This window comes from Rhipicephalus microplus, chromosome 1 (assembly GCF_043290135.1).
Source record: "Rhipicephalus microplus isolate Deutch F79 chromosome 1, USDA_Rmic, whole genome shotgun sequence".
Classification (NCBI taxonomy): domain Eukaryota; kingdom Metazoa; phylum Arthropoda; class Arachnida; order Ixodida; family Ixodidae; genus Rhipicephalus; species Rhipicephalus microplus.
In genome coordinates, this window is record NC_134700.1 from 23,432,402 (window position 1) to 23,456,341 (window position 23,940).

The 23,940-nt window shown below is 44.1% G+C and overlaps 1 protein-coding gene across 5 annotated transcripts in view; it reads left to right on the forward strand.

The window, feature by feature from the left end:
- Positions 1-23,940, forward strand: part of Atg16 (Autophagy-related 16) — a 174,787-nt gene that overhangs the window by 69,051 nt on the left and 81,796 nt on the right. For all 5 annotated transcript variants that reach the window (XR_012894623.1, XM_075891118.1, XM_075891053.1 and 2 more), the window contains one exon: positions 10,998-11,061. Coding sequence is in view for 4 of the 5 variants with exons in the window: in XM_075891118.1 (XP_075747233.1) it covers positions 10,998-11,061 (64 nt within the window). In the remaining variant the exon portion in view is untranslated. The remainder of the gene's footprint in view (positions 1-10,997; positions 11,062-23,940) is intronic.

A 23,940-nucleotide genomic window follows, 5' to 3' on the forward strand; every position in this document is an offset into this window, starting at 1 on the left:
GCTTTCTACCATCTGCCATGCATGACGGCATGACAGTGAAGCACAAGTGCTCGTTGCCAGTGGACAACAGCTTCATATCCTTGGCGCCATGCTGCATGATCATGGTTGATGAAGGCATGTCAAACCACACGGGGGTCTCATCGGCATTGTCAATCTGCCCCATCATGTAGTTGTTCTGCTCCCGAAGCCAGTTCACGAAGCCCTGAAAGTTTGTAAGCTTGTCCTCATACTCAGACAGATTGATGTGTGCTACCAGAAAGAAAATCTTTTGCGTCTCATGAATCAACGCACCCAAGAGTTTGGTGCACGAAACTCTTCTCTCGTGAGCCCAGCTTCTCGAGCGAGTTCCACAACTTTCTTGCGAATGGTATCCACGGTCACTTGCAGCGAGCACGCATGTACTTTCCACACAAAGTTTCCTACCGTATTCTCCTGCTGCAGATGAACCGCACTTCACCCACGAAATGACATTTTCCGAGGATCGCACATCTGCCGCTTCCCTTTCTGCACCCTTCAATAGCGCACGCTTTTTTCCGATACACCAAAGCGGCGCTGAGCAGCAATATTCCCATTCACTTCTGCGAACTCAACAACCTCTAGTTTAAACGCAGCTGAGTACTGCCTTCTTGTACCGCTACTTATATTCAGTGAATGAATAAAAGACCACTACAAATAAACACAACGTCAAGCGAAGCGAGAACTTAGAACAGATCGGAAGCAAATCATGCACGCAAAAAAAACAGACGAGAGAAAAAAAAAAAAACCTGCTATGGGATTTGAATGCGGATATGGCCGTGCCCAACTTCTCATGCACATGCAAGCCACATGTTGCCAGACAGCGGTGCGCTGTCTGCTACACAGCTCTATATAAGACGAGGGGCGACATTAGCTCATTGTTCTATTGAAAATATCGGGATCTATATTCCGGTTTATACAGTAGAAGTGACTTGCCAAACAGACGGAGCTACATACAGCATTTCACAGCTTCAAAACTCAAAGCACACATCCGTTGCTTGAAGCAGAGGCTTCAGTGTTATATACCAATAGAAGCTTGTTAGGGTGGCGGGGGTAGAGCGGATATGTAAAAACATACTTTTCCTGAATTTTAGGGGCGAAGCTGCTTAAGGCCGAGGCTTGTCTGTTGGTGTTGGCATTTTTGTTTGCTGTAGCCACCACTGATAATCATGCTGACACTGATGACGACGAAGAACAAGCATGTTCCAGACCACACATTTTTTCTGCCATCACCGCACGGGACATGCAAGGTGCCCACTATATGCCATGATGGCAATCACGGACAATGACTGGTTTGTGCAGTACATGACTGTTGTAATCAGTTTGGGTTTCGCTTCTGTTCTTTCATCCCCAGGGGGCGCATTTACTTATTGTTATATAAACCATGCACATAGTTTTATAAAAAAAAGGTTCTTGTTTCATACATTGTGGTGGCAAAACCGCTGACTCCTTTTCTTTAGACCCTACATTGTCGACGAGGATGAGGTTCGAAACCACGTGAGCAGTTCCAACCAACGCAGCACCCATTCCGCGTCGCCGCCCTGTTTCCGATGCGGCTCACGGGATCATATTGCATCAGATAGGCAGCGCCCAGTGCATACAAAAAGTTGTTTTTTTTTTTGCAGTCGAAAGGTCTACTTTCAAAATGTATGCTACTGCAAACGAGCTCGAATGCAAGGCAGGGTACCCGAAGTTGAATGTAATGATGATGTTGCTTCGTGCAGCAGTGCTGAGCAAGTGTTAACTGTAGCACATTTCGCTCGTGAGGGAATTCACATAGAAGTGCTGGTTGCCAACATCTGGCTTACACACTTTGTTGATTCAGGGCCATCTGTTTCAATTTTGTAAGAGCAAGAATTTTATCATCATGAGAGCACTTCACTTCTACCTGCACTTCTGCCTGCACTTGTCAGCTTGTTTGACTATTCTCATGTCCTATTTGCACGCTAGGCTGTTTTACAGCAGAAGTACACTTCAAAGGTCGCACCGCATCACTCTGTTTTTATGTTGTTCGCCGAGGAATCTGTCTTATTGACGTTGATGGCATTAAAGCTTTCAAGTGCTTACATACGATGTCTATTCCGTTGACACGTGTCTATGACACGGTACCTCGTTCCAGCCCCACACTGTCCAACATGCAGCTCGGTCCAGAAAACCTTCCGCCAGCTTTGGCAAAAGTGTTCGTTTCACTTTTCAGTCACTACTTGGGCCTTGCTAAGGGGTTCACTAATCGGGTCAAGACGCATCAGGGCGTGTAGCCGGTAACTTCCAAGCTTCGCTGTCTGCCATATTTACTCTATGTGCCTGTGTCAAATGAGCTTCAAAGGTTACTAAGCCTGGACATCATCAAGCGCATCGATGCTTCTGAGTCGCTGTCCCCCATTGCCGTTGACAAGAAAGATGGCAGCATCAAGGTCTATGTAGACCTCCGAGAGCCGAATAAGGCGATTGTTTCAGATAGTTTCCCATTGCCGCACACAGAAGAACTCCTTCATGCTTTGGTAGGCACTACACACTTTTCAAAACTCAACTTGGCTTCCGCTTATCATCAGGTTCTCTTGTACTCTGACAGCAGGGACCTAACAGCTTTCATCACTCACGATGGACTTTTTTAGTTCAAGAGAGTATGCCTTGGGTTAGCTTCGGCCCCAGCGGCATTTCAGAAGATGATGGCAATTGTTCCAGATAATTTCCCATTGCCGCACACAGAAGAACTCCTTCATGCTTTGGTAGGCACTACACACTTTTCAAAACTCAACTTGGCTTCCGCTTATCATCAGGTTCTCTTGTACTCTGACAGCAGGGACCTAACAGCTTTCATCACTCACGATGGACTTTTTTAGTTCAAGAGAGTATGCCTTGGGTTAGCTTCGGCCCCAGCGGCATTTCAGAAGATGATGGCAGTAATTTTTGACCGTGGCCCTAGTGTGTTATTCTGCATTAATGATGCGATGGTCTTTGGAAAGACTGCCAAAGAACATCTCTTAAACTTCAAAACAGTTCTGCAGAAGATAAAAAATGCAGGCCTGAAACTGAACAACAAATGCGTCTTTGACGTTCCAGAGCTCGCATTTTTAAGACGCAAGGTCACTGCACACGATATCTCTCCACTTCCTGAGAAGATTGACTCCATAGTTAACACTCCCGTGCCAACCAATGTTGCTGCCCTCTATTCGTTTATGGGTCTTGTAGAATACTACTCGAAATTTGTTCCACGTTTGGCACAAGTGGTCGAGCCTATGCAAGTCCTACTTCGCAAAAATGGGCCATTCATCTGGTCAGCTGAAGCAGACAGCAGTTTCAGCAGGGTGAAAATAATGCTTTCTTCTAGTCCAGTCCTCCAAATGTTCACTCCGATACTTCCAGTCATCGTGTTGACAGATGCTTCTGACTGTGGGCTGGGAGCAGTTCTCCAGCAACAAGATGGCCAAGAGCTTCGCACAGTCGCTTATGCATCGCGTACACTGTCTCCAGCAGAGAGTGTGTATTCAGTTGGGGAACGAGAAGCGTTGGCATGTATTTGGGCTTGTGAGCGATGGCACACGTACCTTTGGGGCTGCTATTTCAAAATTCAAACAGATCACCAGGCACTTGTCTCTTTGCTGTCATCACAGGGACCAGGAAGACGCCCACTTCGAATTGCACGCTGGTGTGCGAGACTTCTCTGTTATAACTTCACTGTTGAATACTGTAAGGGGTCCACAAAGACTGTTGCAGATGCACTATCTCGCCTGCCAGCCCCTACCTCAGAAGCAGAGCTCGGAAAGGAGGAAGAAATTGTGTCTCATGTTGAGCCAGCCTTTGCGTCAAAGGAAAAGTTCTGCATTTTCACTGGTATAGCGCACCACGACAAGGACACACACAAAGGAGAGAAGCACTCACACACAGCGCTAGCAGCGCTGCTTCTCTCCTTTGTGTGTGTTCTTGTCATGGTGCGCTATACCAGTGAAAATGATGAATCTCAACCAATCAGCCCGACAACGTGCCTTAGCAGAAAAGTTCTGGCAGGCCGTTCTTGACGATAGTTGTCTAGGAACCGTCAAGTCCTTTGTACTGAGTTCCTGGCTCCCACACAAGTCCTTGCTAGAAGATGTGAAGCCATTCTACTTTCTTAGAAACAAACTTTTTGTTTTTGATGATCTGCTGCGTGCAGATCGCTTCGTAGTTCCATCCTCCCTCACTGCGCAGATCATTTCCACTGCTCACGAGACTCATCCATAGTATCACCCGCACTTCGTGAGCGGTTCTGGTGGCCGCAAATGGATAAAGAAGTGAAAACAGCAGTGAAAAACTGTCACATCTGCCTGGAGGCCAATAAATCTGCCAACACTTCACCAGCACTGTTGCAACCTGTTAAATGGCGTGAAAGACCATGGTTAATTCTCATGTGAAACGCAGTTGCTTTGTTTTACCCATTCATTACATATCATTCTAGATCGCAGTTCACTGGTCGACTGCATTTTTTTAGATTTTTCGAAGACTTTTGACAAGATTAATCATCACCTGCTACTATATATGCTTAGGACCCTTAATATTGATGGCGGCATTCTTGCTTGGATCGAGTTTTTCTTAATTAATCGCTCACAATTCGTTGTTGCCAACAACTACAGCTCACCCTCTTCTCCCGTTACTTCTGGTGTGCCCCAGAGTTCTGTGTTGGGCCCTTTACTATTCCCTGTTTATACTAACGATTTACTCGATGTTGTAACTTCTTCGATTCACCTTTTTGCAGACGACTGCATTGTTTACCGAGAAATTTCATCTAGCTCTGATGCTAGTTTTCTGCAAAGTGCCATTAATAATAATGCCAGCTGGTGTAGAACTTGGCACATATACCTCAACACTAACAAATGTAAAGTTTTACGCATCTCACGAACTACCGGACCCCCTGCTAACTACATCTTAAATGACGCTGATCTAGAGTCTGTAACTTCGTATAAATACTTGGGGATTCATATGACATCTGACTTGAACTGGGAGCATCATATTAACTATGTTATTAACAATAGCAACCGTATGCTAGGGTACCTACGACGCAACTTTAGCCGTGCCCCTCAAGCCGTGAAACTATCAATCAAATCAATCAAAAATCTTTTATTTTCACCATTTCATACAAAGCTGAAAAAGGAAGAACTGGAGAAAAAGCCGATAGTTCTTCGGCTTGACAAAGCTCCGGTCCCCCAGGCAGACAGTGGTGAAGTTTGTTTCAAAACAATAGAAGAAAGCATGTTACAAAGTATAAAGCATTAAAGCAATAATAAGTTTTCAACTGAATATAAAATAAACATTGCGATGAAGGGCAATGTTTATTGCCCTTCATCGCAATGCTCTTATTTCGTTTCCGAAATAAGAGCATGCTTCGGAGACTCCGTAGCTAAGAGAAAGCAGGCAGAACAAACGTTACTGCAGAGAGCTCAAATCCCAGGAGAGACGTGCACGACCTATGTCAAGGCAATCTTGAAGCTCTGCAAGGTTGTCAACCCTTCTATGTCAGAGGAAGACAAAGTTGGCCACCTGTTGAAGGGCATTGCCGAGGACGTGTATCAGTTCCTCATCAGCAAAGACAGCCTTGCTACAATAACCGATGTCATAAGCCACTGTCGTACATTCGAGACCCTGAAGATGCGGCGTATCACCCCCAAATTCGGTCGCCTACCGAATGTAACCACCGTGGCAAGTGTTGACGAATACACGTCGCTTGATCTTGCGTCGACAATATGCCAGATCTTTCGAGAAGAGCTCACTCGACATGCTCGCCCGACGTCGTACGAAGCTACACCCGCACCGCCTCCCTCTCGCCCTCCCATGTCAATTGCCGCAGCAGGCATCGATGACTGCAACTACAGGCCAACCTCACCACCAAGGTCACAGCGCAATAACTACCCAGCACCTCCACCACAAAACTGTTACGGTTGAATTAAAGGGTAGGTTGATTTATTTACAGGGTGAGGATGAAGTTCGGCTGTCGCGGTAAAGATGGAGTCCTCAGGCCACACCAGACAACGTCGTCTTTCTCTTCTACCCACCCGACACATACTACAGCCCGGCTCATACCGTAGCAATATAAATATTATACCCTCCTCTGCTTTCTAAAACATAAGCTTCATGATGCCCCTAGCAATGTTAAATTACTGTCCTATTATCCTTTAGTAAGACCTAAATTAGAATACGCGAGGGCAGTATGGGGCCCATACACTCAAACTAACATCAAGTGCCTGGAAAGAATACAGAGAACAGCCATCCGGTTCATTTTTAACAAGTTCTCAGGAGTCGACTCTCCTTCTGAAATAATGAAAGCCAATAGCATTTTTCTTCTTAGCGCACATTCAAAACAGATAAGAATTGACTTTCTTTCTCTTCTTCTGAACCACAAACTTGTGATTGACCCATCGCCGTACCTGACACAGTTATCAACCAGACCCACAAGGCATCATCACGCCAAATTCCTAACACCTTATTTATGCAGGACAGACACTTGCAAGTACTCATATTTTTCATGCACGGTCTCAGATTGGAACGAAACAACTCAGGCATCCTCATAGAATCAATTTCTCCTTTGCTCTAAATAGCATTGTCTTGCAAATCCAGGTTTCTGATCTTTTATTACAGCGTTTTTCTTTTCCTTTTCTTTTTCTTCTTATGTGCTGTTCTTATTGTATACATATGTATTCATTTCTTTCTTGGCTTGAACTGTGAAAATTATTGTGTTTATTGTTTTGTATTTAATATGTATTTATTTTTACTTAAATCACACAGCATATACAGTATAGATTTATGGTGTCTTTTTTTTCTCTTTTGTCCGGTACATGCGTTATTACGAAATAATTTTCTATGTCGCTTCTTGTGTTCACTATGAGTGTATGAAACACTCAACCGAAACAATTTTTATGCCACTTATTGTATCAACTATGTCCTCTTGAAACTGCCCACCTGAAACTGACCAGCTTGCTATGAGCCGAGGCGGAAAGCAACAAAGGTTCTTTAGAACGAGGCTCGTAGCTGCAACATATTTGCGCTTCAGCTGTTTAAGTCATGGAATACCAACTAGCCTGCTCCCACCCCTTAATCCACAGCCACCATAGTTCTCTATAAAGAAAGTGACAGAATTCCAATAAAGAAGGGTGTAAGGCAAGGAGACACGATCTCTCCAATGGTATTTACCGCGTGTTTACAAGAGGTTTTCAGGGCTTTAGATTGGGAAAAGTTAGGCATGAGAGTTAATGGAGAGTATTTTAGTCAAATGCGATTCACTCATGACATTTCATTGATGAGTAACTCGGGATGATTTACAGCTCATTATTATTGAACTGGACAGAAAATCTGAAGAGTAGGTCTGAAAATAATATGCATAAAACTTAAGTAATGTGCAGCAGTCTTAGCAGAGAACAGCACTTTTTGATAAGTGGTGTGACACTGAAAGGTGTAAAGCAATATGGCTACGAAGGAGCAGCAGACTGTCACCATAAAAGTAGATGGGTTAACTTGAAAGTAAACATTCGACAGAACTGTGTCTGGTTGGGTATAAAACTGGGAGATGATTTAGACTCCAACCAAAAGTTTTGAGGAAACCCGAGGTTTCGGAACCAACTTGGTTCTTTCCTCAGGGGTGACTGCGGAGGCTACAAGCAGCGAGTTTTCAAAGCACTCGCAAGGTGGCTAATGACCCCCCCTCTCACTCTCTCGTTTTGTAGTGGAGCGCAGTCCGTGTGAATGTACTGGGGGAAGGGTTTTGAGAGAGCGGTTGATATTATGGGCTGTCCTCTGTATGTGCCACGACTCGAGTAACAACCTTTTCCTCCAGTTCGGCTCGCTTTCAAGGATGGCCGTCGCTTCGAAATTTATTTTGTGATCGAACTTCTCAGCATGTTCGGCGACTGCGCTGCGCTCTTTGTAGAAATTCCGCACATCGCACATCGTTGGCGTGTTGCTTCAGTCGTTCCGGTAGGTTTTTCGTCTCGCCGATATACGACGAGGGGCACTCGGCACACGGAATTTTGTAAACAACACCGGGGCGCCTGTCCATTGTTGGCCGGTCTTTCGGGCGGGGAGGAGGCGGCCCAGCGTACACGAAGGCACGTGCGCGATGCGAACCCCTTCCTTCCTGAAGATCCGCTCTAACATCTCGCCGGTTCCCTGAACGTATGGAACCGGTACTCGTTTCGGGGGGCTGCCAATTGAGGTTGATTGGTGTTTTCGTATCCTCTGTTGCTCTGCGCAGCGGGTGGTGGCTCCAATGAAGTCTTTTGGGTATCCGTTTTTTCTGTGATCAGCAATTTCGCGGGCCTTCTCTTTCTTTCGCTCGGTGCCATTAGAGCATAAGTTCCTAGCTCTCCCCAGTACATGGTCACAACCGAGGCCTTGTGGCAGGCGGGGTGGAAAAAATCAAATTAAAGGTAGCGGGCAGTGTGCGTTGGCTTCCTATGAATGGAGAACTCCAGGCCGTTGCGATTTCTTGGCACCTGGACGTCGAGAAAAGGCAGACAGTGGTCGCTTTCACAATCGGTCGTGAATTGTATCGCTGGGTGCACGGAATTTAGGTGTTGTCTGAAGTTTTCAACTTCAGCCGTCTTAATGACGCAAAAGCAATCGTCGATATAACGCAGAAAAAGCTTGGGTCGCGGCAAGAAGGAGCTGAGTGCTTTCTCTTCTAAGTACTCTATGGTCAGGTTTCCCATCGTGACGGAGATGGAAGCTCTCATCGCCGTTCCACTGCTCTGCTTGAAAATAGTTCCTTTGTAGGAGAAGTATGTACTGGAGAGGCAGAACTCCAGTAGACGACAGAGCTCGTCAACCACCAAAGGAGTTCTTTCACTCAAGCTTGCGTTTTCCTCAAGTGTAGCTCAGGCAGCGGAGACAGCTAAGGGAACTGGCACGTTGGTGAACAATGAAATGATGTCAAACGAGACCAAGACCATGCTCTTGTCATTGCCAATCTCACATTTGACGCTAGCTGCACAAAGTGGCTGGCGTCACGGACATGAGTTGGTGTCTTCCGGGTTAGTGGGGCGAAGATTTGGTGTAGAAAATTTGAAAGGGCTCGGCATGGGGAGGAAGTGAAGTCTACAATCAGGTGGAGGGGGACGTCAGGCTGGTGAATTTTTGGTAGTCCATAAAAACTCGGTGCGGATCCGTTACTGTAGATTAGTCGCAAAAAAGGTGTTCTGAGATCCGGGTAATGCTTGAAATTTTCCTCGAGTAGCTTGTTTAGCTGTGTCTGGGTTTGTTTTGCTGGGTCCTTTACTAGCTGCGTGTATGCGTCCCCTTTTAAGAGTGCTGAAACCTTCCGATCGTAGTCCCCGCTGTCCAACACCACCGTCGAATTGCTCCTGTCGGCGGGCAAGATGACAATGCTTCGATCCCGTCGGAGTTCCCAAAGTGCCTGCTTCTCTTCCATGGTCAAGTCCTTTTTTTTTTGTGACAGTAATTTCGGAAGGTTCCCAATTGATTTCAGCCTAAGTTCTTCTCTGGCGCCCGGCCTCACGCTTTTGGATGGCTTCTTCTACAGCCGCGATAAGTTTTGGTAGACGGGGCGTCATTGACATGCTATAGCTATGTCCTTTTGCTAGCACAGAAGTTCCCCAATCAGTGAGTGGACGAGATGAAAGATTGGTGACAAACCTGGAATTTTGGGTGCTTTGGGTGGAACTCCGGTCTAACAGGTAGGAGAGTTTCTTATCCTGAATGGTCCGGTGCTTTTTTGCCATCGATGTCACAACGTAGTCCGCGAACGCATCGACCGCAGACATCAACTCAGGGATGCGGTGCTCAAGTTGACGCTTGGCGAAGAACACATCCAGTTCTTTTTTCCATAGAAAGGCGTTAATTTCATGAAGACGAAATTTTATTCTTCAGCTCTCGTGACGACTTCCAAGCCCTCAGGGGTCGGGACAGGTCGTTTTAGGCACCGGCTTTGAACAACTTTGTTTTCTTTGCAGGTGTGGCTGAAGTTGAGATGAGTCTTGAGGACTGAGATGCCTTTGTTAATGCATATGTTAATGCTTGACGAGCTGCATTGTATTGTGTCCGAAGTCTTGGCTGATTGACTTGAAAGTAAACATTCGACAGAAGTCTGTCTCATTGGGTATGAAACTGGGAGATGATTTAGACTCCAACCAAAAGTTTTGAAGAAACCCGACGTTTTGGAACCGACTTGGTTCCTTCCTCGGGGGCAACTGCGGAGGCTACAAGCAGCGTCGTCTTCAAAGCACTCGCGGTGTGGCTAATGACCTCTCTCTCTCTCTCATTTTGTCATGGAGCGCAGTCCGTGTAAATACACTGGGGGAAGGGTTGCAGTCTAAAAACTTTTGGTTGGAGTCTAAATCATCTCCTTAGATGGGTTAGAGTACGTTTGGCATGCATTCTCAAATTATTGTGATCTATCGCTATCTCTCAAGAGGGAGGTATATAGCATCACTATGGAGCAGGAACGTGAAAATTTATCAAGACGACTCCACTTGAGTTGAGCAGTATTTATAAATGCACAAATAAAAATATGTGTCTATGAATGAAAATGGGATTTTCGTGGATATGAGGTGTCATAAATTGTCATTGCCTTCTATTAAAAGTAGGAAACCGCTCAAACTCTTCGTTTTTTTTTCTTATAGCAGCACCCTTGTAAAAGCTCTCTAATAGCTCTACGGATTCTGAGGAATTTTTCCTGACCAAGAACCAAAGTTTTACATCTGTATACCATTCACTTGAATTGGCCATCACAAAAAAAAACTGAAAAAACTATGAGCACTTGAAACTCATTAACAAAAACAATACCTGTAACGGGAGGAAACATTTTCGGAAAAGGCCGCTGGGTGCAATGAAATGAAAATGAGTTGATGCACTGCTCAGTGCAGTGCTATTGGTGTTACCTTTTGGTCGTATTCTTATCAGAAGGTCGGGTCTTGTAAGGAACTGCAGTGGTGCAAACAAGCCTGGAACAGTGCACAAGTTAGGCAAGCTAGTAATCACTTTGTCATTGCATTTTCCAGCACCCGGGCGGTGCCACCTGTGTGCCTGCAGTCATTTGTGCCGAATCGGCTGCTGCTGAAATATGTACGTAACTCAAGCATCTCTTTATTCTTTGCACGGCATTTGCAGGGCAGATTGGCGGTGTCATTTGAAACTCGCACATCGTGTATCAGCAAAACAGTGAAACGCTTTTGCCGAATTCTGCTCAAGTGCAGGCACAAGGTGTGCACGCATGCATCACCCTCAATATTTCAGCATAGTGAGCATTCTTTGTGAAACAGGGCAGCTGAAGTAAACCCTGCCATCTGTTGTAGCAGAACAGGTGGTAGGTGACAATGTTGGGAATACTGATGACTTAGCTGAAGCCCCAAATCCGTGTTGCAGTCTATCGTGTGCTCGTGCAGTTGGCAGTGAGCAGCACTCATTGTCTGATTTTAGCAACTGCTGCCAGCGAGCGCAAGTTTCAAAAAATTGCCAAATAAGTGTGGTCATTTGCTCGCTTTTAACAACTTGTGGCGGGGAGCCAACCATAGAATAAATGTAACTGAGTACTTAAAGCTAGTTGCTGGGCTGGTTGCTACAAGCCTTCTCGATTTATCTCTTCCAGTATCTCTATAGCATCTTAGTATAGGAACAACATGGCACAATGAAAAACATTCGTTAGCACCAATCTTTGCTCGCACAAAAGCATTTCAGTATAGTTTCTTCCCTCGTACAGTTGCAGATTGGAATTTGTTGCAAAATAGCATATTCAGCTGTGATGGCATTGTTAGTAATATTCAATGCCATGTTCTAAAGTTTTAGCCCTTTGTGTTGTTAACACTTCTACTTGTTTTTACCACATGTTTTGATAGCCTTATTTTTAAATGATTGTCATACTACTTTTATTGTTCTTTTTGTTTCTCGTGTTTGCCCGTTGCATTGTTTGTATACTTAATTTTGGATTGTTAGTGAAGCCCATCCCACTTAAGCCAAAATGTTGGCTTGCAGTATTTCAAATAAATAAATAAATAAATAAATACAAAGGGATGCCCTGTTGTGTTCGGTGCTTTTCTCTATTAAAGTAATTAAAGTAAGCAAGTCTCAACTAGCTCAGTAGTAACAAGTTTTTCTAAGTGGCTCAAAACTCTACCACTTGCAGCCAGCCTGCCGTGTGCATCTGGCAGGCATTCTCAAATCATGAATGGCAGAAGTGGCGTAGCCAGGGGGCAGCACACTAGGCCTGTGCTCTCCTTGCCCCGAATTTCGTTTCGCCATGGCGTGTAGACGCCAAAATGGCGCTCTACCACACATGCCAGCTTGTGTTGCAACTTCTTGCTACACCCCTGCACGACAGGTACCACTTGACTGGAAGGCATATGACAGTAACATCTTACTGGTGTAATTGCCGATAGATCATAAACCTGGATGCTTACAGACAGGTTTAGGGCGTACTAAAACTTTAAAATGATGAAATTACTAAAAATGGAAAAACTAAAGTAATAGAAGTCAAAATGTGTGAAATTATGCATGTTTTGCCTACAGTTCTAGCTACAAAATGGTTGCCGTGGTTCAAATGTGACTTGGCAAGTATGTACCGTAAAAGGCCAAGCAAGCCCCCTCTCCAACAGTCAAAGGCTACTCTCCAACCAGATTTGGGGGTGGGGGCCGAAATTCTATATTGTGAGCTAAATATAAACAATGCCCACCCATGTTTCTAATAAATTCTTTATTTATTATTTTTATTCCCTCTCGTCACTGTCAAGCTTGTCAGAGTCAGACACAGAAGTTAATTCCGCGCTTTCAGTTTGCAGAGACCTGCAATCTTCTGGCGGTACATGGAGAGCCTTTGTGTCCATATTGAAGCAGTGCCCAGTTTGACCAATGTACGACTGGCCAGAATTTCGTGAACAACAATAGATACGCATTCAGTGTACTCATTTTTGTGGTTCTTTTTACACAAGTGAAGCTCGTCTTGAAAAAAAAAAAAATTGGTCGCAGGGGAAGGGACGCTTGCTCAGTATTTCAGATCTCTCGAAAAAGGGGGGGTGGGCACTTGCTGACATTTTATAGTAGTGAGGACAATATGCCGTGCATCGTGCAAGTAACTTTAACAGTCACCAGATCTCTTAGTTTAAGTGCGCTATCATAACTTCAAAAATGCAGTGCAAGTTTAAAAACGAGAACGAAGATGAGACTGAAAGGGCGCCGAACATTGGTGTTCTTTCTGTCTAATTCTAGTTCTCGTATTTCTGTCGTGCATTTCCTCTGCAGTGCATAGCCCGAGACAACTCGGCCGCAAACTCTAAGTTCCTTGTAGTGCTAATGACAAGCTATTTGCCGTATTTACTCACAATTTTTCATTGCAATAAATCAGTTTTTTTTTTATTACCGCACGTAATAGGCGCACCTCGAACTTGGCCATGATTAGTTGTTCTGTACCGTATTTGCACGGTTTCAGTTCGACACCCTCTTACTTAACTGGAGTCAGAAAAAAAATGACCATAGCAGTGCTGCTTGGGTTCACTGAGTGAGGACGAAGGGCAGTTGCCTGGGCAACCTTTTCATTGATGCTGTACTGGTGTCATTTGCACTGGAACATGCGATTGCATTCTCAAGTGCACTTTGATTTTCCTGCCAGAAATAATGTGGTTGCTATTGCGTTTGCTACCTGGTCCCCAAATTCAAAAGCTTTTTGGCTTTCTGACATGAGCTTTCGCCTTTGCTGTCACTACGCAGGCTGCCCTTGGATCAGTGCCTGAGTGCGGTCTTTTCGACGTGCAATTTACATGTTGTCTCGCGACTTCCTGCGACAACATGCCAAACTGTAGACTAAGCCTGATCAGCTTTTGTTATTTTTCGGTAACAGTCAGTGGCGTTCAAAGTTGCGGTTTTGTATGGAGTCAACGGAACTCTTTGCGGCAGGCCTACTTGAAGGAAAAAAGGCATGCATGGGTGGATTGTGTAACACTCGAATGGCAGTTCGAAATTCGATTGCAGTGCCTTTGGATATGGGGTGCAGGGCCGTGAATTGAACATTCTCTACCGTTCAGCGTGCAACATATCGGTCTGGATAATGTGCATATCTCGGTGGCCTGAAACGTATTCTGGGAATTTCCGCGATGGTGCTTTCTTTTCATGGCTTTTTTTTTACTGCATTCATCCTGTCAGCAACAATGGTCTTTTTATGGTAATTTTTGTAAATATAGATGCTTGTAAACACAGCACATCACATCAATTCTCAGACACGCGAGACGACATGCTCAATATGTTTTGTGCTAGTGTAGCCTATGAAAAATGTTGTTTCGGCTGTAGTGCAGATATCATGATTTTGGCAACTTGCGGTATGAGTGGTCTATGCTGTAGTCATAAATAAAAGTTTTGGAAATTTTACACCATGCAAAAGGTGCACCCTGCACCGAATTTTCTGGAAAAAAAAAAAAGTGCGCCTATTATGCGAGTACATATTGTATATACACCATACACTTTTCTTGGTACTGGGCAACTTTGGTATGTTCTCGTTATGATTAGCAAGGCACTTTTAAGATCGTCACTCTTTGCGTTTCGATGCACATGCACATATCTCGTGATGGGGTTGGGCGGTTTGTATGTCTTGTCCTGACGTAGAAGTTCCAGAGAAGGTGACTTCGCTCACTGTAGTGTCTGCATTTGCGTAACAAGTATGCTGCTTGACACAAAGAAGCAGTTGTTAATTCACTCTCACCTGTGTGCATAGATTTAGGTGCAGAACTTTTGGTAGTCAAATTTTCCAGGGCCCCTCCTCTATAGCATCTCACATGGTTTTGGGGCCACCAGATATTATTGTCAATTCATGCTCATCCTATCCATACTTCTGCGCTTGTTACATCCTTCTTTGTGTTTAAGCAGTACGGGGAGATACGAATAAAAAAATGCAAGTTCTTTCCAAAATCGCAGACCGCTTATAATGTAGGCAGCAGAAGTCGCGAAGATCCGCACTATACGCGGTACCGCACTATATGCAAAGCAACCTTTCTTAAAGGCCGCAGCTGCACAAAACATGTTGAGCATATAGCTTTGCATTTACGATGATTGAAGCCTGCAATACGTCGTCCTTACAAGCATTCATATTTCTGAATGTTAAAAAAAGCATTACCAAAGAACCGCGTTGCTACATGCCTCGCCCATGTCCATTTATTCTTCATGATTTCAACTATGATAGCCTTAACCCTCGTTTGTTCCCTAATCCACTCTGCGTTCTTCTTGTCTCTTAAGGTTACACTTACCATTTTTTTTTCCATTGCTCGCTGCATCGTCCTCAATTTAAGCTGAACCCTCTTTGTAAGTCTCCAGGTTTCCTCTCTGTAGCTAAGTACCGGTAAGATACAGCTGTTATATACCTTCCTCTTGAGGGATAGTGGCAATCTTCTTGTCATAATTTGAGAGTGCTTGCCAAATGTGATCCACCCGACTCTTATTCTTCTAGTTGCTTCAGTCTCGTGGTTCGGCTCCGCGGTTATTACCTGCCCTAAGTAGACATAGTATTTTCCAATTTGAAGTGCACTATTATCTATCTCAAAGCGCTGCTTTCTACCGAGGTTGTTGTACATTACTTTCGTTTTCTGCAGATTAATTTTAAGACCCACCTTTCTGCTCTCCTTGTCTAACTCCTTAATCATGAGTTGCAATTCGTCCACTGAGTTACTCAGCAATGGGATGTCGACAGCTGCAGAACTTGCGGCCATACGTGCAGCTCTGGAGTTTATAGTGAAAGAACCTTCGGGAATTTGGTCTATCTTCTCGGACTCGAAAGCATCTCTTCAATGTCTTATGTCACCCTGTTGCCATGGACCTAATGAACAGTTAGTAGATGAAATAAGGCTTCTTCATCACCAAGCAATCGAAAAACAGCACAGCATAGTGTATCAGTGGATACCAGGTCATTGCGGTATATTTGGCAATGACCGCGCAGATGAGGCCGCTAGATCTGCACACGATGGTACCCAATACACAGCCATAGCGTTCAAGAACCGACGCATCTACAAGACTTCGTTCGCTTGCACGTGACCTCACACTGGTACAGTGGAACTCAACAGACTTCACAAACGCGCGCCTGCATAACTTGGATCCCAATCTGCAGCTTCGTCTTCCCCCAAAGATATCTCGAGCTGAGGAGACTCTTCTATGCCGCCTGTGGCTTGGAGTGGCCTTCACGAACGCATACTCTTATCTCATTGGGATGGCCAGCTCTCCTACATGCACTTACTGCAGTTGCAAAGAAACCATCGCGCACCTTCTGTGTGAGTGCACCTATTTCAACGCGCAAAGACAAGAACTCACTGCAGCTCTGGATAGACTAGACGATCGGCCTTTGTCGGAACAAAAGATTCTGGGTCATTGGCCGAGCCCATCCTCAGCCCAGAAGGCTTTGAAAGCTTTGCTGCGCTTTTTGCGGACAACTGGCCTCAGAGACAGACCCTAGTGTCTTATACTCTTTGATGTTGCCTTTTCTCTGTCGCAATTTTTTTTTGTAATTTCTCTTTTTCTTCGCAACATTTCTTTTTAACATCTTTCATTCCCCTCACCCCTTTCCCCAGCACAGGGTAGCCAGCCGGTCTAAGAACTGGCTAACCTCCCTGTCTTTCCGCTTAAACTTTCCTCCTCCTCCTCCTCCGATGTCATCGGCGAAGCGCAGGTTACTAAGGTACTCTCCATTAACTCTTATCCTTAACTGTTCCCATTCTAGGCTTCTGAAAACCTCCTGTAAGCACGCGGTAGATAGCATTGGGGAGATTGTGTCTCCCTGCCTTACATCCTTCTTCATTGGTATTCTGTTGCTTTCTTTATGAAGCACTATGGCAGCAGTTGATCTTCTGTAGATTTCTTCCAGGATGTTTATATATACTTCATCGACGTCCTGATTACGCACTGTCTGCATGACGGCTGATATTTCTATTGAATCAAACACCTTCTCATAATCTATGAAGGCTATGTATAGTGGTTGGTTATATTCTGAGCATTTCTCTATTACCTGATTGATACCGTACTTACTCGATTCTACCGCGCCCTCGATTGTAACGCGCACCCGATTTCCACCGCGGAAAAAAAAAAACGTAAGACATCGATTGCAACGCGCACCCATTTTTCTCGCTGGCCTGCACGATCACACCACTCGAAAAAAAAAAAAAAAAAAACGACTTCTTTCGGGAGCGTCTTCCATTTAAATATGAGGTACGGGCGAAGCTTGTGCCCATCTGACGTGTAACAGAGCATTGCCGTCACTGTAGTTTTACCGTGGACCGATGTCAGCACGCGAACTTGCTTCGCCCCCTTCTTCTCGACGGTTGTGGTGCCAGGCATGTCGAAGTAAAGAGGCGTCTGATCGGCATTCCCAATTTGCCCAAGCATGTAGCCGTTGTTGCACCGCAAGTTTAGAACGAACCTCTGAAAACTGTGAAGCTTTTCATCGTACTCCTCCGCAAAACTTTTCGCGTATGCATGTACCCCTTCGGAGGGAAAAGCCTTTCCTCTTCATAAAGTTAGTTAGCCAGCACCTGCTCGCTTTAAACTGGCTCCGCATTAGACCTTTTTCTAAGACCAATTGCATAGCCCGCACTTGGAGCAGTTCTGTCGTCACGGGCCGCTGTGCCGCTCGCTGCTCAAGTACATACTCGCCAAGCAGCTCTTTAATTTGCGGAAACCGACCCTGCTGTGGTCCACTGAAGCCTTTGCGTGAAGCTTTGCTGTCGACAATCTTCTGCTTTTGTTTCCGCCGGTCCCGCACGCACGTTTCGGGAACTCCGAACGACCGCGATGCGGCCCGATTTCCGTCCGTTTCTGCACACGCGATGACTTTTCTTTTAAAAGCGGCATCGTGGTGCACTCGAGTTTTCGTAGTCGGCCCTTCCACGCCGTCGATGCTAATGCACTACTAGATGAACTCCTCAGCACACGTACGAAGTGCCGCACATGGGAAGCACATAGGCAGAAATGGCCGACACGCCATGCCGAAGCACATAGGGGGCGGCCATTTTGAACTTGCCGATGGCAATAGATTGACCGTAATTTTTTTGTTCGTACTCGATTCTAACGCGCATGCGATTTATGAACTGGCTTAACCGGAAAAAAGGTGCGCGTTAGATTCGAGTAATTACGGTAGTATCAATGTGGTCGATTGTTGAGTAGCCCATTCGAAATCCTGCTTGTTTCTTTGGTTGATTGAATTCTAATGTTTTCTTTACTCTGTTAGCAATTACGTTTGTAAATAGTTTGTATGCTACAGAGAGCAAGCTGATCGGCCTGTAACTTTTTAAGTCCTTGTCATCTCCTTTCTTATGTATTAAGATGATGTTAGCAATATTCCAAGACTCTGGTACTCTTCCTGTCAGGAGACACCTCAAAAACAGGGTGGCTAGTTGTTCTAACACAATCTGTCCTTCATCTTTCAGCATATCTGATGTTACCTGATCCTCACCAGCAGCCTTGTATCTTTGCATGCTCTCCAAAGCTTTTCTAGCTTCCTCTATCACTACTGGTGGGGTGTCATCTGGGTTACTCCTAGTTCTTATAGTATTAAGGTCGTGGTTGTCCCGGCTACTGTACAGATCTCTGTAAAACTCCTCCGCTATTTTAGCTATCCTATCCCTATTGGCAGTTATTTTGCCTTCTTTGTCCTTTAGTGCATACATTCGATTTTTGCCTATCCCAAGTTTCCTCTTCACTGCTTTGACGCTTCCTCCACTTTTCAGGGCGTGTTCAATTCTCTCCATGTTATACATTTTTACATCGCATACCTTATGCCTATTAATCAACTTCGAAAGCTCTGCCAGTTCTATTTTGTCTGTTGTACTTGAGACTTTCATGATTTGACTCTTCTTAATGAGATTCTTCGTTTGCTGGGAAAGCTTGCCAGTGTCCTGTCTAACTACCCTGCCTCCAACTTCCACTGCACACTCCGTATTGATACTCGTCAGATTATCATTCATTGTATCTACGCTAAGGTTGGTTTCCTCACTAAGAGCAGAGTACCTGTTCTGCTCCTTCTTCAAGTCTAGGTGAATTCGAGACCGTACCATTCTATGGTCACTGCAATGAACCTTGCCAACCACTTCCACATCCTGCACGATGCCTGGGTATGCACTCATTATAAAGTCTATTTCGCTCTTATTTTCGCCATTAGGGCTGTTCCATGTCCACTTGCGGTTTCCTCGTTTTCGGTAGAAGGCATTCAAAATCCATAAATTATTGCGTTCTGCAAGTTCTACTAGTAGCTCTCCTCTGGCGTTTCTAGTACCGATGCCATAATTTCCTACTGCCTGGTCTCCAGCCTGCTTCTTCCCTACTTTTGCATTAAAGTCTCCCATCAGTATAGTATACTGTGTTTTTACCTTACTCATTGCCGATTCCACGTCTTCGTAGAAGCTTTCAACTGAAGCATCATCATGGCTTGATGTAGGCGCGTAAGCCTGTACCACCTTCATCTTATATCTCTTATTGAGTTTAATTACGGTACCTACCACCATTTCATTAATGCTATAGCATTCCTCTATGTTGCCAGCTATGTTTCTGTGAATTAGGAACCCCACTCCCAGTTCTCTTTTGTCATCCAAGCTCGGATAGCAAAGGACGTGCTCATTCTGTAGCACCGTATTGGCTTCATCTGTCCTCCTAACCTCACTGAGCCCTATTGTATCCCATTTAGCACCCTCTATTTCCTCGAATAGTACAGCTAGACTTCCTTTTTTAGATAAGGTTATAGCATTAAACGTTGCCAAGTTCAGGTTCCAATGGATTGAGATAAGAGGATTGAGTATGTCTAAACACGTTGGTGGGCTAGTTGGTTTGAATCCATTAAGAGTGAGTAAGCGCAAAACAGACAAGGACGTAGAAGAGACAGACACATACAGAGCGCTACTTTCAACTGATCTTTTATTTTCGCACGAACCGATAAATATATACCGAGCGAGCGGAAATAACATAAACATAAAGAACATATCGCGGAATCACATCGTAGAACCAAGCACGTGTAAATTGCACTACATAGTAAAAGAACAAGTCACTGTGTCGAATCAAGGTAATGAAGTTCTTTTTGAGAAAGCGATACTGATGGTTGGCTAACGCACATGTCAGATAATTTCGCGATTTCGTATGCCTCCATAATCTCCCTTGTCATTTTGCCAGGAGCCTTAGATAGAATTTTAGTTTTTTCGAAGAGGGGTATACATCCACAATCTCGGCAATGGATGCCCAAATGGCCCGAGATTGCTTTCGTGACATTATAATGATAATGTCCAAGCAAGTGCCTGACGCCGAGTCGGATAGGTGTGTATCGGAAGGTGTGGATGTACTTATGCGTTCCCGTTCCTTAGCAGGAAAGTTTTCCTTGTTCAGAACTGTTAAGTATATGAAGGAGCATTCGCTCACACTTGTTCCCGCGGATAAGGAAGGTGGTTTTGTGGTTTTAGATCGGACTAGGTATAATTCAATAGCTCATGAATCTATTTCGTCTACTTTTAGGGTTCATAAAGACGTGGCCCTTAAGAAAGTTCAAAACGACGCAAAAAACTTGTGCAAAAGCTTCAAGCTCGATCATTTGTCTCGATCCATTGAAAAAAGCACGAAGAATCATCTTGATGTATTTTTTTCAGCAAAAACGCACAAACCGGGTTTCCCGTTCCGTGTGATAGTGTCGGAAAACGCTAGCTGGCAGAAACATGTAGCAGTATTTTTAAAGAAGTTTTTGAAGCTTTTGCCAGTCGAAGATCCATTTTTAGTAAGTAACTCTGAACATGTCGTGGATTTCTTTAAAAACAATCATGACAGAAACTTTTTAGCCTTCTCTATTGATCTGAAGGATCTTTATTATTCTCTCCCTCAAGATGACCTTATGACATGTGTAGGCCGTTGCCTAGACAAGTTTGGATCAGTACGTTTTCAAAGCGCCTCCGGTTTGACTTGCGATCAGTTCTTGGAACTTCTTTATTTGTATGTTAATTCCACTTACGCCTCATGGGATGGTACTGTTGTTAAACAGAAGAATGGAATCTGTATTGGTTCTTGTATTGCCCCTTGCTTAAGTGACTTGTACTTAGCCTATCACGACCAGGCCCTTTATGATCGCCTCAAAAATCACCCTGATGTTGTACGTGTGTTTAGATTTGTCGACGATTTCTTAATTGTTTTAAACAATGACTCATGTAGTTTCGACAATGAGGTTTCAAAAATTGTAACCACTTTCACGGAAACCCTTTCTCCATTGGTCTTGACGCATGAAAAGCCCGAGGGCAATTTCATTAGGTTTTTGGACTTAGGTATCTACTTTTCATCTGAGAAAGTGTGTTGGAGTTATGAGCCAAGGGGCAATAAGCCCGTCCTGCCGTTTTCCTCCGCCCATTCAAAGCTCGTGAAACGCGCCGTTGTGCAATCCTGTTTTAATAACTCTCTTAGGAAGTCCTGTAATCACAAAGTTGAAAGCAGTTTTCTGAATCAAGCCAAGCGCTTAGCAGAGTCTGGTTACCCAATTTGTGTGCTGAGCTCTGTCGCAGAGGGTTTGAGCAGGAAGCTAAAACACCCACCTAAAGGCAGTAATGGTCGTACAGCAAAAAAAGTGGCCGTCGTTCCGTACTTGCATGGTGTATCGCATAATCTCAGAAGGATCGCGGGAAAGGCAGGAGTGGATGTGATCTTTTCAGCTCCCGAACGTCTACATAGGTTGTGTCGACGCGTTAATTCACAGTGTAACAGTGCAAACACCTGCCTTATTAATCATCGAACAATTTTTGTGAACTGCATTCGCAATGTTGTTTATGCTATTCTGCTTTCTTGTGGAAGAACCTATATTGGTCAAACTGGCCGATGTATCAATCAGAGATTGAAAGAACATCATTATAATGTCACGAAAGCAATCTCGGGCCATTTGGGCATCCATTGCCGAGATTGTGGATGTATACCCCTCTTCGAAAAAACTAAAATTCTATCTAAGGCTCCTGGCAAAATGACAAGGGAGATTATGGAGGCATACGAAATCGCGAAATTATCTGACATGTGCGTTAGCCAACCATCAGTATCGCTTTCTCAAAAAGAACTTCATTACCTTGATTCGACACAGTGACTTGTTCTTTTACTATGTAGTGCAATTTACACGTGCTTGGTTCTACGATGTGATTCCGCGATATGTTCTTTATGTTTATGTTATTTCCGCTCGCTCGGTATATATTTATCGGTTCGTGCGAAAATAAAAGATCAGTTGAAAGTAGCGCTCTGTATGTGTCTGTCTCTTCTACGTCCTTGTCTGTTTTGCGCTTACTCACTCTTAATGGAGTATGTCTAAATAAAACCATGTGGATTAGACCTTGTGATTAGCATGCCAAAAGTGTGAGGGGGCCAGGTTCCTCTCAAGCTGCAGCTTTTTTGCCTGGTCTTCTCGCAACCTTGTTGTGCAACAAACTCAATTCAATCCAATTTAGTACTAGTTAATAAATGGCCGACCTCTTCTCCTTCTTCTCATTAAACATCTTTTCCACAAGTGCCACAACACTCTTCTTCTTCTCATTAAACATCTTTTCCACGAGTATCACAAGTGCCACAAACTACATTGTGGGCGTATTAAATACCTCATGTATGCCATCTTTAACATATTTTCCTTAACTATGATGTGTCACTCCCACTTGGTCATTTTCAATAATGCATGGTTCAGTGCTAGCTTTTCTGGACATTGATACTTGCCAAGGATTCAGCAGCCATGGGATATAATCTGGTCATGTTAGCGCCACTTCCCAGGTTCTGGTGGTAATGGTGCATGCAACTTCATTCTCCATGCTCTATGGGTGATTATGCAGATTGTGCTAGGGGAACATGATTTTTTCTCAAATTGAACATATGGACAATGGCCAATCGACCTAGTGTTTACTTTTACCTTAAAAGTAAAATTGTACAAAACATAATTTTTTTTGTAATAAACTCAAATACACACGAAAATGTGGCACAAAAATACACGCTCTTAAAATGAAGCAACAAGGAAGAGTGGCAAGTGCCCATTGTTTAGGACACTGTCAAGTGACACTCTTTATGGCTTCGAATTCATTAAAGCTATTATTGTTATCTGTTGCAACGACAGTGTGTCATTATTGAATTGTACCCTCGCTTTTTGTAACATTTTGCTGCTCTGTAATCGTACCTGTTTCAGTCCATTTGGTAAATATACCTTTGTAAATTCTGTTTTATTAGCCTTATCTAATCTTCTTACCTATCATCATGTGGTACTAATTTTTATTGTCATGGCTTTTTTATCCCAGAAGATAGCATGCCATGGAACCACATTCTCACTACTATCGTCACAATCACTGATAGGAAGTATTTCAAGAATGCTGTACATGATGCTTGCACTGTAATTCTTAATAATGTTGTTTTTCACTGTAGCATATTTGCCCAGCTTGTTCCTTTAATGTTTGCAGCTTTTGGAAGTGTCTGATAAATGATTTGCCTGTCATATGTGACTTATGAGAAAAAGGTCATACTACTTGATTAACTATTTGTTATTATGCTGCACGTGCAAGTCATGTCCAAACTCCGCAATATTGTGAGGACTTTCCCTTAGCAGTAGCCACAACGAAGTCTTCTTCTGCACTATCCTCGGCATGACGTTTCGTGAGCATGCCAACAGAGCCCTGCAAGCCTCGTTGCATTATGTTACTTCCAATAATAATTGCAATACTTTATTTTGGCATGTGTACCACACATTTGCATGCCACCGAGATGAGGCAAAAGGAAACAGACGTAACTGTTTCCTGACTAGGCCTAGATCCTGGCTGAGGACAAAAAAAAACAAAAAAACACGGACAGTAGTGAGGTGAGTGAAAACATTTAAAACAGCACAATTCAATAGCATCACTGTAAAGAAGTTATGGAAGATTCATACTGATTTCATAAAGATACGAAATTTATAAACCCTTTCTTGTTGATGTGTTGTCACAGTAAAATGATCATTCGATGTAATTATGATTACAT